The sequence below is a fragment of the Salvelinus alpinus genome, chromosome 7, assembly GCF_045679555.1.
Source record: "Salvelinus alpinus chromosome 7, SLU_Salpinus.1, whole genome shotgun sequence".
Classification (NCBI taxonomy): domain Eukaryota; kingdom Metazoa; phylum Chordata; class Actinopteri; order Salmoniformes; family Salmonidae; genus Salvelinus; species Salvelinus alpinus.
This window is the reverse complement of record NC_092092.1, coordinates 73781668-73799827: the sequence shown is the minus strand read 5'-3', so window position 1 is coordinate 73799827 and position 18160 is coordinate 73781668. Positions and strand designations below refer to the sequence as shown.

At 45.9% G+C, this 18160-nt stretch overlaps 1 protein-coding gene across 19 annotated transcripts in view; it reads left to right on the top strand.

Annotated features, from left to right (window-relative positions):
• The window catches only part of LOC139581639 (ankyrin repeat and KH domain-containing protein 1-like), a 63015-nt gene extending 45586 nt beyond the window's left edge, over positions 1 to 17429 (top strand). For 11 of the 19 annotated variants that reach the window (XM_071411618.1, XM_071411614.1, XM_071411613.1 and 8 more), the window contains 10 exons: positions 2707 to 3008; positions 3223 to 3375; positions 3727 to 3876; positions 8012 to 9509; positions 10854 to 11034; positions 13458 to 13583; positions 13748 to 13993; positions 14203 to 14384; positions 16423 to 16587; positions 16716 to 17429. In XM_071411618.1, the coding sequence (XP_071267719.1) occupies positions 2707 to 3008; positions 3223 to 3375; positions 3727 to 3876; positions 8012 to 9509; positions 10854 to 11034; positions 13458 to 13583; positions 13748 to 13993; positions 14203 to 14384; positions 16423 to 16587; positions 16716 to 16766 (3054 nt within the window). In that variant the 3' untranslated portion in view covers positions 16767 to 17429. The remainder of the gene's footprint in view (positions 1 to 2706; positions 3009 to 3222; positions 3376 to 3726; positions 3877 to 8011; positions 9510 to 10853; positions 11035 to 13457; positions 13584 to 13747; positions 13994 to 14202; positions 14385 to 16422; positions 16588 to 16715) is intronic. The other 8 variants (XM_071411620.1, XM_071411617.1, XM_071411616.1 and 5 more) reach the window with 2 other exon arrangements.
• The last annotated feature ends 731 nt before the right edge of the window (positions 17430 to 18160 follow it).

Genomic DNA, 18160 nt, shown 5'->3' with positions numbered 1-18160 from the left:
TATATATAATACACACACAGTACCAGTCAAAAGTTTGGACACACTTGCTCATTCAAGGGTTTTGCTTTTCTACATCAAAACTATGAAATGACACGCATGGAATCAAGTGTTAAACACCTCAAAATATGTTTTTAGATATTTCAAAAGAACCACCCTTTGACTTGATGACAGCTTTGCACACTCTTGGCATTCTCTCAACCAGCTTCATGAGGTAGTCACCTGGAATGCATTTCAATTAACAGGTGTGCCTTGTTAAAAGTTAATTTGTGGAATTTCTTTCCTTAATGCGTTTGAGCCAATCAGTTGTTGTGACAAGGTAGGGGTGGTATACAGAAGATAGCTCTATTTGGTAAAAGACCAAGCCCATATTATGGCTCAAATAAGCAAAGAGGAACGACAGTCCATAATTACTTTAAGACATGAAGGTCAGTCAATAAGGAAAATGTCAAGTTTCTTGAAGTGCAGTCGCAAAACCATCAAGCGCTAGGATGAAACTGGCTCTCATGAGGACCGCCACAGGAAAGGAAGACCCAGAGTTACCTCTGCTGCAGAGGATCAGTTCATTAGAGTTACCAGCCTCAGAAATTGCAGCCCAAATAAATGCTTCAGAGTTAAAGTAACAGACACATCTCAACATCAACTGTTCAGAGGAGACTGCGTGAATCAGGCCTTCATGGTTGAATTGCTGCAAAGAAACCACTACTAAAGGACACCAATAAGAAGAAGAGACTTGTTTGGGCCAAGAAACATGAGCAATGGACATTAGACCGGTGGAAATCTGTGCTTTGGTCTGATGAGTCCAAATTTGAGATATTTGGTTTAAACCGCCGTGTCTTTGTGAGACACGGTGTGAGTGAACGGATGATCTCTGCATGTGTGGTTCCCACCGTGAAGCATGGAGGAGGTGTGAGGGTGCTTTGCTGGTGACACTGTCTGTAATTTATTTAGAATTCAAGGCACACTTAACCAGCATGGCTACCACAGCATTCTGCAGCGATACGCCATCCCATCTGGTTTGTGCTTAGTGGGACTATCATTAGTTTTTTAACAAGACAATGACCCAACACACCTCCAGGCTGTTTGACCAAGAAGGAGAGTGATGGAGTGCTGCATCAGATGACCTGGCCTCCAAAATCACCCAACCTCAACCCAATTGAGATGGTTCGGGATGAGTTGGACCGCAGAGTGAAGGAAAAGCAGCCAGCAAGTTCTCAGCATATGTGGAAACTCCTTCAAGACTGTTAAAAAAGCATTCCAGGTGAAGCTGGTTGAGAGAATGCCAAGAGTGTGCAAAGCTGTCAAGGCAAAGGGTGGCAACTTTGAAGAATCTCAAATATAAAATATATTTTTGATTCGTTTAACACTTTTTTTGGTTTCATAGTTTTGATGTCACTATTCTACAATGTAAAAATAAAGAAAAACCCTTGAATGATTAGATGTGTCCAAACATATATACACATACACACACGTATCTGGACACCCCTTCAAATGAGTGGATTTGTCTATTTCAGCCACACACATTGCTGACAGGTGTATAAAATCGAGCACATAGCAATGCAATCTCCATAGACAAACATTGGCGGTAGAATGTCCTTACTGAAGAGCTCTGACTTTCAACATGGCACCGTCATAGGATGCCACCTTTCCAGTAAGTCAGTTCATCAAATTTTCTGCCCTGCTAGAGCTGCCCTGGTCAACTGTAAGTGCTGTTATTGTGAAGTGGAAAAGTCTAGGAGAAACAATGGCTCAGCCGCAAAGTGTAGGCCACACAAGCTCACAGAATGTGACCGCCGAGTGCTGAAGCGCATAGAAAGTTTGTCCTCGGTTTCAACACTCACTACCGAGTTCCAAACCGCCTCTGGAAGCAACTTCAGCACAAGAACTGTTTTGTTTGGGGCTTTTTGAAATGGGTTTTCATGGCCGAGCAGCCGCACATCAGGCAGTCCGACAGACGAATCTGGGTTTGGCAGATGCCAGGAGAACACTACCTGCCCCAATGCATAGTGTCAACTGTAAAGTTTGGTGGAGGAAGAATATTGGTCTGGGGCTGTTTTTCATGGTTCAGGCTAGGTCCCTTGTTCCAGTGAATGGAAATCTTAACACTACAGCATACAATGACATTCTAGATGATTTTGTGCTTCCAACTTTGTGGCAACAGTTTGGGGAAGGCCCTTTCCTGTTTCAGCATGACAATGCCCCTGTGCATGAAGCGAGGTCCATGCAGAAATGGTTTGAGATCGGTATGGAAGAATTTGACTGGCCTGCACAGAGCCCTGACCTCAACACCATCTAACACCCTTGGGATGAATTGGAATGCCGACTGAGCCCGGACTAATCGCCCAACATCAGTGCCCGACTTCACTAATGCTCTTGTGGCTGAATGGAAGCAAGTCCCCGCAGCAATATTCACTCGTCTGGTTTTCCACTAGATGTTGGGAGGTTGTTATAGCAGCAAAGGGGGACCAACTCCATATTAATCCCCATGATTTTGGAATGAGCTGTTAGACGAGCAGGTGTCCACATACTGCTGGTCATGACTGTAAAATATAATGTAGCTAAATTCAAGGACGAGTGAAGCCAGTGTTTTTTCTTCTTCTTTCTGAGGCTGTAAATACATACACATTTCCTTTCAAAATTCTACCGTCTCAAACAGTCAAAGCAAGTCAATCAAGGTGTCTAATCAGTGATAATTCCATCTCTGTCCAGCAGGTGGTGCTGGCACAGCACAAGGCAAACCAGATCCATGGGGAGCCGCGGGGCGGGGCTGGGGGTGCAGGGGGCACCAGCGACTCAGACCCCCTGGACAGCACCGACTGTGCCAGTGAGAGTAGCAGCAGTGGGGGCAAGAGCCAGGAGCTCAACTTCCTCCCTGACCTCTCCTCTTCCTCCTCTTCCTCTTCCTCCTCTTCGTCCTCGGGCCCCTCTCACAGCCTGCAGCCAGGCCCAGAGAAGAGACACTGTCCTCAGCTATACCCAGTCACCGTCTCCATCTCCAAACCTACACAGAAGTGAGTGATCTGCAGCACCTTTGGTTTGAGTTAGAACTGTAGTTTTCCTAAAGGAGCTGGTCAAGCACCACCAATCACACAGAACAGTACATTTCTAATACAAGTACGTAGTTAAAAACAGCAACCATATTAATTGTGAATCTGACCTTTTATCCCTTTCTCTTTCTCTCCCCCACATCTCGCCCGATCCCCCTCTGTCCCTCCCCCCTCTCAGAGCTCCAGACATGAGTGAGTTGACCCCCAGCAGCTCTGTACCGTCTCAGTTTAAGACCATGTCGCTACCCGTCACATCCTCCAACAGCAAGAGCCTCACCAGCCCCAAGAGGGGACAGAAGAGAGAGGAGGGTTGGAAGGAGGTGGTGAGACGGTGGGTAGACACACACACCATCCATAAAATCCATCTGGAAATGCTTCAAGTTAATCTATAGGTCATTTTAGGCCAGTGGTTCCCAACGTTTTTCAGTTACTGTACCACCAACTGAATTTTGCTCTGCTTGGAGTACCCCTGAAGTACCCCCTCATGTGTATTTTACCAGTAAGCCTATGGTCTCATGAGTCTTCTCAAGTCCCCCCTGTGGATAGGCCAGGTACCCCTGGTTGGGAACCACTGTTTTAGTCAATGAGGAAAAGTAAGTTGTCAGGTCTGTGGCTCCCCATGGATCTTGTGCTTTGGCCCGGTTCTAAACTCCATATGAATCTCTCTCTCTCCGGGCTGCAGGTCCAAGAAGCTGTCGGTCCCGGCCTCGGTGGTGTCGAGGATCATGGGTAGAGGAGGCTGCAACATCACAGCTATACAGGACGTGACGGGAGCACACATCGATGTGGACAAGCAGAAAGACAAGAACGGAGAGAGAATGATCACCATCAGGTAGGGACAGGGAGGGCCCTCTGGTGGCAGCAGCCCACTATTACACCAGTCAGCAGAGTAGAGAACTGAACAGGAGGAAAGCAGAGAAAAGGGTAATAGCTATGCGTTGATTTATCTGAGTCAGGTTTTCCCAAACTACCAGGGGTATGCGCAATGCTGTCGGGGGTACCCCAAATAAAAATGTGATTCACTTAAAAATAAAAAAAATAAACAATATGTTTATATTTTCCAACAGGGCTATACATTTGGGTGATTTTTTTTTTTTCCCTCTCGCCAGAGTGGCCTCGTTTCACTGCCAAAAATAAAATTTTAACCATCTAGTGTTCAGCGAAATAACAACAGTGTCAAATACAGGTAGCCTAGTCAAATAATTAACATCCACTCACATAAACCGTTACTCTCTCGTGGGAAACCTTCACTCTTGCGCAGACTTTTAGAAACAAAACATGACAATTTGAAGAATAAGCCACGGAAGCGTCTTATATGGTGAGCTACCGAGTGGCTAGGACAGGCAAGCCCCATACTATAGTGGATGACTTAATTCTTCCTGCTGCCGCGTATATGGCTGGGACAATGCTGGGGTTAAAGGACAAAAAAACGATACAGACAATGCCTTCATCAAACAACACTTTTTCACAATGTATCAGTGACATGACAGGTGATGTTTTGAAACAAGTGCTGGTTTGCATACAAGCCAGTGAATTCTATGCATACAGCTGGATGAGTCAACAGACGTGGCGGGCCTGGCACAGCTCCTGGTATATGTCCGTTACGTTTATGGGGGGTCAATTAAGGAAGACATCCTCTTCTGCAAACCACTGGAAACCAGGACAACAAAGGATATTTTTAAAGTACTGGACAGCTTTGTGACATCAAATGGACTTTGGTGGTCAAGATGTGTTTGTGTCTGTATTGGTGGCGCAAAAGCCATGACAGGGAGACATATTGGAGTGGTAAAGCGCGTGCAAGCAGTTGCTCCCAACACCACTTGGGTACACTGCAGCATCCACCAAGAGGCTCTTGCTGCCAAGGGAATGCCTGACAGCTTGGACACTACAGTGAAAATGGTTTACTTTGTTAAATCAAGACCCCTGAACTCTCGTATATTTTCTGCATTATGCAATGATATGGGCAGCGACCATGTAACGCTTTTACAACATACTGAAGTGCGCTGGTTATCAAGGGGTAAAGTATTGGCAGTTTTTTTTAAATTGAGAGACGAGCTTAAAGTTTTCTTTACTGACCATAATTTTCACTTGTCTCACTGCCTGCACGATGACGAGTTTCTCACACGACTGGCCTATCTGGGTGATGTTTTGTCTCGCCTGAATGATCTGAATCTAGAATTACAGGGACTCTCCGCAACTATGTTCAATGTGCGGGACAAAATTGAGGCTATGATTAAGAAGTTGGAGCTCTTCTCTGTCTGCATTAACAAAGACAACACACAGGTCTTCCATCATTGTATGATGTTTTGTGTGCAAATTAACTCAAGCTTACGGGCAATGTCAAATGTGATATAGCGAAGCACCTGAGTGAGCTGGGTGCGCAATTATGCAGGTACTTTCCCAAAACGGATGACACAAACAACTGGATTCGTTATCCCTTTCATGCCCAGCCTCCAGTCCACTTGCCGATATCTGAACTAGAGAGCCTCATTGAAATTGCAACAAGCGGTTCTGTGAAAATATAATTTAATCAGAAGCCACTGCCAGATTTCTGGATAGGGCTGCGCTCAGAGTATCCTGCCTTGGCAAATCACACTTAGACACTGATGGCCTTTGCAACCACGTACCTATGTGAGAGTGGATTCTCAGCCCTCACTAGCATAAACTAAATACAGGCACAGATTGTGTGTGGAAAATGATTTTAAGACTGAGACTCTCTCCAATACAACCCAACATTGCAGAGTTATGTGCATCCTTTCAAGCACAACCTTCTCATTAACCTCTAACGAGTCACAAACCCGGATCCGGGATCCCCCCCATCAAAAAAGCTGACTAGCATAGCCTAGCCTAAAGCCACAGGGATATCATATAATAAAATGTTCATGAAATCACAAGTCCAAGACACCAAATGAAAGATACACATCTTGTGAATCCAGCCATCATTTCTGATTTTTTAAATGTTTTACAGGGAAGACACTATGTATTTCTATTAGCTAATCACCATAGCAAAAGACACAACTTTTTTTTCCCACCATTTTTTTCCTGCATAGGTAGCTATCACAAATTCGACCAAATAAAGATATAAATAGTCACTAACCAAGAAACAACTTCATCAGATGACAGTCTGATAACATATTTATTGTATAGCATATGTTTTGTTCGAAAAATTTGCATATTTCAGGTATAAATCATAGTTTTACATTGCAGCCACCATCACAACTCTCACCAAAGCAACTAGAATAACTACAGAGAGCAAACGTGAATTACATAAATACTCATCATAAAACATTTATGAAAAATACACAGCGTACAGCAAATGAAAGACAAAGATCTTGTGAATCCAGCCAATATTTCAGATTCTTTAAGTGTTTTACAGCGAAAACACAATTTAGCATTATATTACCTTACTACAATAGCCAACCACACAACAGCATTGATTCAAGCCAACAGTAGCGATAACGAATAAACCAGCAAAAGATATTAGTTTTTTCACTAACCTTCTCAAACTTCTTCAGATGACAGTCCTATAACATCATATTACACAATACATATATTGTTTGGTTGAAAATGTGCATATTTAGCGGCACAAATTGTGGTTATACAATGAGAATAGTAGCCAAGCTGCCGACAAAATGTCGGGAGAAATCTTGGGAGAGGCACCTAATCTAATCAATAACTAATCATAAACTTGACAAAAAAATACAGGTTGGACAGCAAATGAAAGATACATTAGTTCTTTATGCAACCGCTGTGTTAGATTTTTAAAATTAACGTTACTACGACATACAGCGTGCGCTAAAGCGAGACCGCACCGAAATTCATGGCCGAATAATAGTTTTACATTTTTCAACAGAACAACGAATTAACATCATAAATAGTTCTTACTTTTTGATGAGCTTCCATCAGAATCTTGTGCAAGTGGTCCTTTCTCCAGAATCATCGTTGCTCGGTTGTAGATTGCCGTCTTCAACTTAGGAATTAGCAGCAAACATTAGCCATGTGGCGAAGACGTGTCCAACTCACCATAACGCAGGACAAAGAAATATCTGAAAATCGCAATATACTGATATAAACTGATATAACTCGGTTTAAAATAACTAAATTATGATGTCTTTAACACCTATATCGAATAAAATCAGAGCCGGATATATCTAAGGCCTATAACGAGAGCTTTCAGAATGCCATCCTGAGGTCCTCCTCTGCGCCATGACGAACGTTGAAAAGAGCGCACCTCCGGTTCCATGAGCCTTTATATGGCCTCAGATCTGCCTAGCAACACAATTCCAATTCTCACTGCTTACTGACATCTAGGGGAAATCGTATGCAGTGCATGTCGACTCATAGATCACATGCAATTTAATAAACTGACCCTGGAACAGAGCATCGATTTCAGATTTCTCACTTCCTGACAGGAAGTTAGCTGCAACTTGAGTTCTGTTTTACTCACAGATATAATTCAAACGGTTTTAGAAACTAGAGAGTGTTTTCTATCCAATAGTAATAATAATTTGTGCCCTGGTCCTATAAGAGCTCTTTGTCACTTCCCACGAGCTGGGTTATGATGACAACTTACATTTATTAAACATAACAATGAGTGTATCGTATAGTGTGTGTGTGGCAGGCTTACAATGATGGCAAAAAACAACATTTGAGAGTGCGCGGACCCTGGTGCCAGAGGGGGTACTCAGCTGGAGGTTGAATGTTTGAAGGGGTACGGGACTATAAAAAGTTCAGGAACCACTGATATGAGTGATTCTACGTATTTAAAAGGTTAATAGCTATGTGTTGATTTATGAGTGATTCTACGTATTTAAAAGGAATGAAGTGGAGTGTCTAATCAATCCTCCTGCCGTATCTCCAGGAGATCAGTGAAGAGTTGAGATACTGTGATTGGTTGGAACCATGTCCGTGGAATGTGTACATTGTTGTGTGGCCCCTGACCCCTGTGTTGTGATGGTCCATTCCAGAGGTGGCACAGAGTCGACACGCCACGCAGTCCAGCTGATCAACTCTCTGATCCAGGACCCAGCCAAGGAACTAGAGGACCTCATCCCCAGGAACCACATCAGGGCCCCGGGCTCCAAGATCACCTCAGCCCCCTTCCCCACCCCCACTGGGGCTAACCTTAACCTCACCATCGGGGCCAAGGCTCTGGGCTCCCTGGTCACGTCCTCTGGGGTCTCCTTCCAGTCCTCATCCTCTCAGACAGGGGGTAAGATGGGTAAGGGTCTGTCTGGGGTGAGACAGCCCTTCCCCGTGTCTCTCCCCCTGGCCTACGCCCATCCCCAGCTGGCCCTCCTGGCAGCCCAGACCATGCATCAGATCAGGCTCCCCAGGCTGCCCATGGCCCAGTTTGGTGGGACCTTCTCCCCTGCCGCCAGCACCTGGGGCCCGTTCCCGGTGCGGCCGCTGAGTCCCGGTAGCGCCAACAGCTCCCCCAAACACAACGGTGGTAGTAGTGGTAACAACCAGCCCAGATCCAACTTGTCTAGTCATAATGATCACAATAACACATCATCCACGGGCTCCTCTATCTCCAGTCCTAGTGCCTCTAACAGTCAGACAGCTACGACTACAGGGTCACCTCACATCCCTAACCCCCCTCATGGGGCCCAGGCCCAACCCAGTGCCCCCACCCCTTCCTCAGTCAGGAAACAGCTGTTCACCTCTGACCCCAAGCACACAGGGGTCAACTCTGTCTCCATGGTTACTGCCACCACTGTCAGTAGTAGTAGTCACTCAGTGAGAGGTACAGGGTCTCCCGCCCACCAACACACAGGCTTAATGGCTACGTACGCCCCTAACACTCCTCATCCCCAGGTCGCACCCATCTCACAGCCCCCCAAGTCACCCCCCAGCGCCCCCACTGCTCCCCCAGGCAAGGAGAAGCTGACTCCCTCCCTCTCTCGGGAGGCCCAGCTCGTCTCAGTCAACATTGTGGTTAGTTCAGGTGGTTTCACCGCCCCTGCCATGGCTGCCCCCTCCAAACCTGAGCCCCGCCAGCAGCACCAACCCCCTCCTCTCCTCACCTCCTCATCATCAGACCCCCCTCCACCTCTCCTCCCTCTTCAGTCCAGCTCCCACCTCCCCCCATCCTCCTCCGCCCCCTCACACAAACACCCCAACAGCACTGTACCCCACTTCTCGGCTCCCGCTCCCCGCATCTCACACCGCATGCAGCCCCCGACAGGGCCCTACTATCAACACCCCAACCAGCAGCAGCAACAACAACCGTTCCTACCCCACAACACACAGCAACAACATGAGCACCCCAAACAGAAGCTTCCCCAGGCGTCCCAGCCCACCTCCATGCCCCCTCAGCCCCAGTCCTCCATGGGTCTGATGAACGGCTCTCAGATGCAGCAGCAGGTCCATGGTGGGGCCAAGCCCCAGCAGATGCCCCCTAACTTCGGCCCTGCAGCCCTCTTCAACCATTTCAGCAGCATGTTCGACAACAACAACCAGGTGGGTGCCACTATTTTTATTATCCACAGAAAAACATTTTATTGCAATAGAGCAGGGCTCTCCAACCCCGTTCCTGGAGGTTTTAACTCCAACCCTGTTCCTGGAGGTTTTAAACTCCCAACCCTGTTCCTGGAGGTTTTAAACTCCCAACCCTGTTCCTGGAGGTTTTAAACTCCCAACCCTGTTCCTGGAGGTTTTAACTCCAACCCCGTTCCTGGAGGTTTTAACTCCAACCCCGTTCCTGGAGGTTTTAACTCCAACCCCGTTCCTGGAGGTTTTAACTCCAACCCCGTTCCTGGAGGTTTTAACTCCAACCCTAATCTAGCGTACCTGATTCTAATAATTTGCTGGTTGATAAACTGAATCAGGTTGGTTACAACTTGGGTTGGAGGGAACACTTACAGAAGGGTATCTCTCCAGGAACGGGGTTGGAGTTGAAACCTACAGACGGGTATCTCTCCAGGAACGGGGTTGGAGTTGAAACCTACAGGAGGGTTTCTCTCCAGGAACGGGGTTGGAGTTGAAACCGACAGACGGGTATCTCTCCAGGAACAGGGTTGGAGTTGAAACCGACAGACGGGTATCTCTCCGGGAACAGGGTTGGAGTTGAAACCGACAGACGGGTATCTCTCCGGGAACAGGGTTGGAGTTGAAACCTACAGACGGGTATCTCTCCGGGAACAGGGTTGGAGTTGAAACCTACAGAAGGGTATCTCTCCGGGAACAGGGTTGGAGTTGAAACCTACAGACGGGTATCTCTCCGGGAACAGGGTTGGAGTTGAAACCTACAGAAGGGTATCTCTCCAGGAACAGGGTTGGAGTTGAAACCTACAGACGGGTATCTCTCCAGGAACAGGGTTGGAGTTGAAACCTACAGAAGGGTATCTCTCCGGGAACAGGGTTGGAGTTGAAACCTACAGAAGGGTATCTCTCCGGGAACAGGGTTGGAGTTGAAACCTACAGACGGGTATCTCTCCGGGAACAGGGTTGGAGTTGAAACCTACAGACGGGTATCTCTCCGGGAACAGGGTTGGAGTTGAAACCCACAGAAGGGTATCTCTCCGGGAACAGGGTTGGAGTTGAAACCCACAGGAGGGTATCTCTCCGGGAACAGGGTTGGAGTTGAAACCTACAGAAGGGTATCTCTCCGGGAACAGGGTTGGAGTTGAAACCTACAGAAGGGTATCTCTCCGGGAACAGGGTTGGAGTTGAAACCTACAGAAGGGTATCTCTCCGGGAACAGGGTTGGAGAGCCCTGCCATAGAGTAACAACATGTTTAAAGGTTGTGACCTAAACGTCAGTGCCTGTGCCCCAGTTGCTCACTAACCACTTCTCTCTATTAGGTGGGTAACAACCAGGTGTGGGGTGCGTGCCACCTCCCTGCCCGCGCCCCTCCTGAGCAGCAGTATTCTGCCCCCCCCGCCTACATGGGCCAGATGGATGGCATGATGGCCCCTCCTCCAGACAGCTCCAAGGCCCCTGGGTACCGCTCTGCCTCACAGAGGATGGTCAACAGTCCTATTGGTAAAAGAAAGGGACATTTAAGATGTATTTATTTGACTTTGTTTATTTTTTTTATTTAACCAGGTAAAACCCATTGAGGTTAAAAACCTCTTTTGCGAGAGCGACCTGGCAAGAAGGCAAAACAGGGAAATAGCAGTCCATAAAACATTTGAAGATTAGAAACAACTGCAGTTGTCACAAAGTGTTGTCGATCAGAGTCTTAAAAACAGGCAAGGACACTAACTCCCCTAACTTTACCATCTTCTGAAGCATGTTCCAGGATGAAGGGGCATTATGGGAAAAAGATTGCTTCCCCATCTCAGTTCTAGCCTTAGGAACAGACAAGGACAGCAGCAACTCTGAACTAAGACTATATTGAGTGACTGATCTGGTCAGTAAGGAACAGAGATACAAAGGGAGTTGTCATCAATGCTTTGTACAAACAAGTGTACCAGTGCTTTAGCCTCCTAGTGGAGAGAGAGGTCCATTGCATACAGATCAGTGATGGGTGAGTGATCTAGCATTGGTAATAGATCTTAAAGCACCATGATACACTGTGTCCAGAGTTTAAGGTACGTGCTGAGGCCTGCATATAGACAATATCACCATAATCCAACACAGATTTATTTATTTTTTAAGTGCTTTGAACAACATCCTTTCAGACTAACATTGAAAAGCAAGATTTGTTCCTGAAATAGAAACCCAATTTCAACTTCAGTTTCTTGGTCAACCTTACGCCCCAAACTCTCTCCCTGTCTTACAGCTCTTAGTTTGACCAGCTATGCTACCAGAACAGTTGAAGTCAGAAATGTACATACACCTTAGCCAAATACATTTAAACTCTGTTCTTCACAATTCTTGACATTTAATCCTAGTAAAAGTTAGTTAGGATCACCACTTTATTTTAAGAACGTGAAATGTCAGAATAATAGAGTGATTTATTTCAGCTTTTATTTCTTTCATCACATTCCCAGTGGGTCAGAAGTTTACATACACTCAACTAGTGTTTGGTAGCATTGCCTTTAAATTGTTTAACTTGGGTCAAATGTTTTGGGTAACCTTCCACAAGCTTCTCACAATAAGTTGGGTGAATTTTGTCCCATTCCTTCTGACAAAGCTGGTGTAACTGAATCAGGTTTGTAGGCCTCCTTGCTTGCACACACTTTTTCAGTTCTGCCCACAAATTTTCTATAGGGTTGAGGTCAGGGCTTTGCGATGGCCACTCCAATACCTTAACTTTGTTGTCCTTAAGCCATTTTGCCACAACTTTGGAAGTATGCTTGGGGTCATTGTCCATTTGGAAGACCCATTTGCAACCAAGCTTTAACTTCTTAACTGATGTCTTGAGATGTTACTTCAATATATCCACATAGTTTTCCTACCGCATGATGCCATCTATTTTGTGAAGTGCACCAGTCCCTCCTGCAGAAAAGCACCCCCACAACATGATGCTGCCACCCCCGTGCTCCACGGTTGGGATGGTCTTCTTCGGCTTTGAGGCCTCCCCCTTTTTCCTCCAAACATAATGATGGTCATTATGGCCAAACAGTTGAATTTTTGTTTCATCAGACCAGAGGACATTTCTCCAAAAAGTACGATCTTTGTCCCCATGTGCAGTTGCAAACCGTAGTCTGGCTTTTTTATGGCGGTTTTGGAGCAGTGGCTTCTTCCTTGCTGAGCGGCCATTCAGGTTATGTCGATATAGGACTCGTTTTACTGTGGATATATATACTTTTGTACCTGTTTCCTCCAGCATCTTCACAAGGTCCTTTGCTCTTGTTCTGGGATTGATTTGCACTTTTCGCAAAAGTACATTAATCTCTCTTCCTGAGCGGTGTGACGGCTGCGTGGTCCCATGGTGTTTATACTTGCGTACTATTGTTTGTACAGATGAACGTGTTACCTTCAGGCGTTTGGAAATTGCTCTCAAGGTTGAACCAGACTTGTGGAGGTCCACAATTTTTTTCTGAGGTCTTGGCTGATTTCTTTTGATTTTCCCATGATGTCAAGCAAAAAGGTAGGCCTTGAAATACATCCACAGGTACACCTCCCAATTGACTCAAATTATGTCAATTAGCCTATCAGAAGCTTCTAAAGCCATGACTTCCTATTCTGGAATTTTCCAAAGCTGTTTAAAGGCACAGTCAACTTAGTGTATGTAAACTTCTGACCCACTGGAATTGTAATACAGTGAATTATAAGTGAAATAATCTGTCTGTAAACAATTGTTGGAAAGATTACTTGTGTCATGCACAAAGTAGATGTCCTAACCAACTTGCCAAAACTACAGTTTGTTAACAAGAAATTTGTGGAGTGGTTGAAATACGAGTTTTAATGACTCCAACCTAAGTGTATGTAAACTTCCGACTTCAATTGTATGTCTTGTAGTCCAGTCTACCTGCAATCCATAGGCCTCTAACTCTCTCTCCTCTCTCCATATGTAGCTTTGACCAGCTATGCTACCAGTATGTCTGGTAGTCCAGTCTATCTACACGGCCCGGCAGCTGTGGGCACCCCCTCCTTCAGCAGACAGCACTTCTCCCCTCACCCCTGGAGCGCTTCCACATCAGGTACTTACACAGATGTGTGAAAATGAATCTAATGGCCATGAAGCTTATTTTCCAGGAATTCAACACGCAGAACATACATTATTTAACTAATACAATTTAAGAGATTTTTGCTTAACTGTGTTTTAGACTCAAAACCCCTAACCTTTAACCTCTCATCTCCCCAGGCGAGTCCCAGGCGGTGCCCCCTCCCTCCACGGTGTCGTCGTCTGGCCCCGTGGCGCCCCCTCCCCACCAGGGCAAGCAGGGCCAGGGCAGCAGCCAGCAGGACAGGAAGGTGCCTCCTCCCATCGGGACAGAGAGGCTGGCGAGGATCAGACAGACCACCGTCAACCCTCCTCTCCTCCAGACCTCCTACACCGCTCCTGTCGGACAGGGAGGCATATGGTCCTTCGGAGTCGGCAGCGCCTCGGGTGAGTAGTCACACACATACCAGACACACATACACACAACCTCTAACCCACGCTGGTCTCTCCATTCCCAATGTCTTACTGCCCTGATATACAGCTGATGGCTATACACACACCCCTTCACGCATACCCCCCGTTTCTGTCTCTGTCCTCCCGTCTCCCTCGCACACACCCCGTTTCTGTCTCTCACCTCCCGTCTCCCTCACCTCTAGAAGCCATGTCAGGTTGGTCTCAGCCCCTGATGGGCAGTCACGTGATCCACCCTGGGCTGCAGGCGGACCACACCTTCTCCCAGTACCAGCCCATGGAGCAGGACGACACAGGCATCTCTAACCCCGCTAACTACCACCAGCAACACATCAACCACCCCAACAACTACATGGACTTCCCCAAGGTAACACACCCATGAAGTATCATATCATCACCTCAAATGGCCATTCCTCTTCTTGTCCGTGTCTCCAGGGTAGGACCATGTTAATATACTGTAGTTAGTGGACCTGGTTGTCTTCAGGGTAGCACCATGTTAATATACTGTAGTTAGTGGACCTGGTTGTACCAGGGTAGGACCATGTTAATATACTGTAGTTAGTGGACCTGGTTGTCTTCAGGGTAGCACCATGTTAATATACTGTAGTTAGTGGACCTGGTTGTCTTCAGGGTAGGACCATGTTAATATACTGTAGTTAGTGGACCTGGTTGTCTTCAGGGTAGGACCATGTTAATATACTGTAGTTAGTGGACCTGGTTGTACCAGGGTAGGACCATGTTAATATACTGTAGTTAGTGGACCTGGTTGTACCAGGGTAGGATCATGTTAATATACTGTAGTTAGTGGACCATGTTAATATACTGTAGTTAGTGGACCTGGTTGTCTTCAGGGTAGGACCATGTTAATATACTGTAGTTAGTGGACCTGGTTGTACCAGGGTAGGACCATGTTAATATAATGTAGTTAGTGGACCTGGTTGTCTTCAGGGTAGCACCATGTTAATATACTGTAGTTAGTGGACCTGGTTTGACTCCAGGGTAGGACCATGTTAATATACTGTAGTTAGTGGACCTGGTTGTCTTCAGGGTAGGACCATGTTAATATACTGTAGTTAGTGGACCTGGTTGTCTTCAGGGTAGCACCATGTTAATATACTGTAGTTAGTGGACCTGGTTTGACTCCAGGGTAGGACCATGTTAATATACTGTAGTTAGTGGACCTGGTTGTCTTCAGGGTAGGACCATGTTAATATACTGTAGTTAGTGGACCTGGTTGTCTTCAGGGTAGCACCATGTTAATATACTGTAGTTAGTGGACCTGGTTGTCTTCAGGGTAGGACCATGTTAATATACTGTAGTTAGTGGACCTGGTTGTCTTCAGGGTAGGACCATGTTAATATACTGTAGTTAGTGGACCTGGTTGTCTTCAGGGTAGGGCCATGTTAATATACTGTAGCTAGTGGACCTGGTTGTCTTCAGGGTAGGACCATGTTAATATACTGTAGCTAGTGGACCTGGTTGTCTTCAGGGTAGGACCATGTTAATATACTGTAGTTAGTGGACCTGGTTGTACCAGGGTAGGACCATGTTAATATACTGTAGTTAGTGGACCTGGTTGTACCAGGGTAGGATCATGTTAATATACTGTAGTTAGTGGACCATGTTAATATACTGTCGTTAGTGGACCTGGTTGTACCAGGGTAGGACCATGTTAATATAATGTAGTTAGTGGACCTGGTTGTCTTCAGGGTAGCACCATGTTAATATACTGTAGTTAGTGGACCTGGTTTGACTCCAGGGTAGGACCATGTTAATATACTGTAGTTAGTGGACCTGGTTGTCTTCAGGGTAGGACCATGTTAATATACTGTAGTTAGTGGACCTGGTTGTCTTCAGGGTAGGGCCATGTTAATATACTGTAGTTAGTGGACCTGGTTGTCTTCAGGGTAGGACCATGTTAATATACTGTAGTTAGTGGACCTGGTTGTCTCAACGACAAGGTTCCAGTTTAACAAAGTTGACTATACCGTATGAACACACTACAAGGTAGCCATTCCCCTCCAGGCTAGGTCTATCAACTACAAGACTCCCTGCGCAGGCGCACTCTTGACTGAGTGGTAGCCCTGTAATAACAGAAATATAGGGATACTTAAAACATGAACTTAACAGGTAGGACCATGTTAATATACTGTAGTTAGTGGACCTGGTTTGACTCCAGGGTAGGACCATGTTAATATACTGTAGTTAGTGGACCTGGTTGTACCAGGGTAGGACCATGTTAATATACTGTAGTTAGTGGACCTGGTTGTACCAGGGTAGGACCATGTTAATATACTGTAGTTAGTGGACCTGGTTTGACTCCAGGGTAGGACCATGTTAATATACTGTAGTTAGTAAACCTGGTTGTGATGTGTATTAATAACCTTGTTGTCTTTATACACCAGGGTATGGCCATGTCGATGTATGGAGGGACCATGCTGCCCCCCAACCCCCCTATGGGAGAGGGTCCAGGGGGGGCCATGTTCAACGGGCTGCACGCTGCCGACCCTGCATGGAGCCCCATCATCAAGGTGGTCCCCAACAACGCAGACAACACCGACCCACAGCAGGTGAGACTTTATCCCCACACACACACACACACACACACACACACACACACACACACACACACACACACACACACACAGTTCTTTGCTAATGAAATTTCCTCTCTCTCTCTCTTCCTCTTCTCGTTCAGGTGTGGCCTGGGACCTGGCCTCCTCATGTGCACCTGAACCACGTCAACTAGCCAGCCAGCATCGACAGCAATCAAACACACACCCACATCACACACACCACAAACATGAATTTAATTTCCAACTGACAACAAAACCCTGATGAGACAACAAAAACGAACAGACTTGTATAACATGTTAACTTTAGTAGAGAACGGAGAGAAAAGCAGAGTTTGAAGAATTGGAGAGAAATTATCTTGACACCGTTCTTTAATGTGCCTAACTCAAAATAAGAAATATACTACAATTTGAGCGAGGGCTGTTATGGTGGTGGGGTCGGGAGGGAAAATTCTGTGCCCTAATTCAAGTACTGTTGATGTCTGATGAACAACCAAATTGATGGTGACAGCCTGTCCAACAGGCTCCATGCTCTGTGTAGCATAGATGTAGGACTTTGACCCACGTGCAGAGTTGTCGCTCTCCTCAGGGAGAAACCTGAAGGTGATGACGACGGAGCTAATGATACTCAACAACTAGAGGATGATGATTACCTAAAGAGGCAGAGAGAGGGAAAGAAATCAGAATACCTTTTAGTGGTAAATACATGTATAATTGTTTACATACTAAAAAAGGGTTAAATTGAGAGTACATTTCACGTCGTATAGTGGCTCTACTTTACGTAGCCTGTATTAATGTGAAATATTTACCTTAATATTCAATAAACATATTGATATGTACTTGTGGCGGTGTACCTTTTTGTTTGTGTAGGTAGGGCTTTGTTTTCATTTCACCAAAATGAATAGCATGTTTGACTAGTGAACACAACGTATTGTTATCTTAGAAAACAACATCTGCAGAACTCATGGATCCGATGCGATACGTTTAATAAATATTAACATTGACAGCTAATCAAGTGGGAAGGTGGTATTTACCACATATGACAGGGAAAAATCCACTTGGAACACACCTCCAACTGGTGATTACTAGTGGGAAACGTGTCTATCATCCCTGAGCTCTGACTTCTCCCACATCGGTGTCCAAATCACTAAGGACTTAAAATGGTTCACACACACAGTCCTGAAGAAGGCGCGATGGCCCCTCAGGAGGTTGAAAAGATTTGGCATGGAACCTCAAAAAGTTATACAGATGCACCATTGAGAGCATCTTGACTGGCTGCATCACCACTTGTTATGGGAACTGCACCGCCCTCGATCACATAGTGCTACAGAGGGTGGTGCGTGCAGCCCAGTACATCACTGGGGCCGAGCTCCCTGCCATCCAAGACCTCTATCAGGCAGTTTGAAAGGAAGGCCTGGAAAATTGTTAGATTCTGCGCTCACCCTTTATTTTTGCACTGACTTTATGCACACTGACACAAAATTTGCTCACACACACATTCATACTGACTACACAATCATCACACATGCTACTGATGTTCTGTTTATCATATCCTGATACCTACTCACCT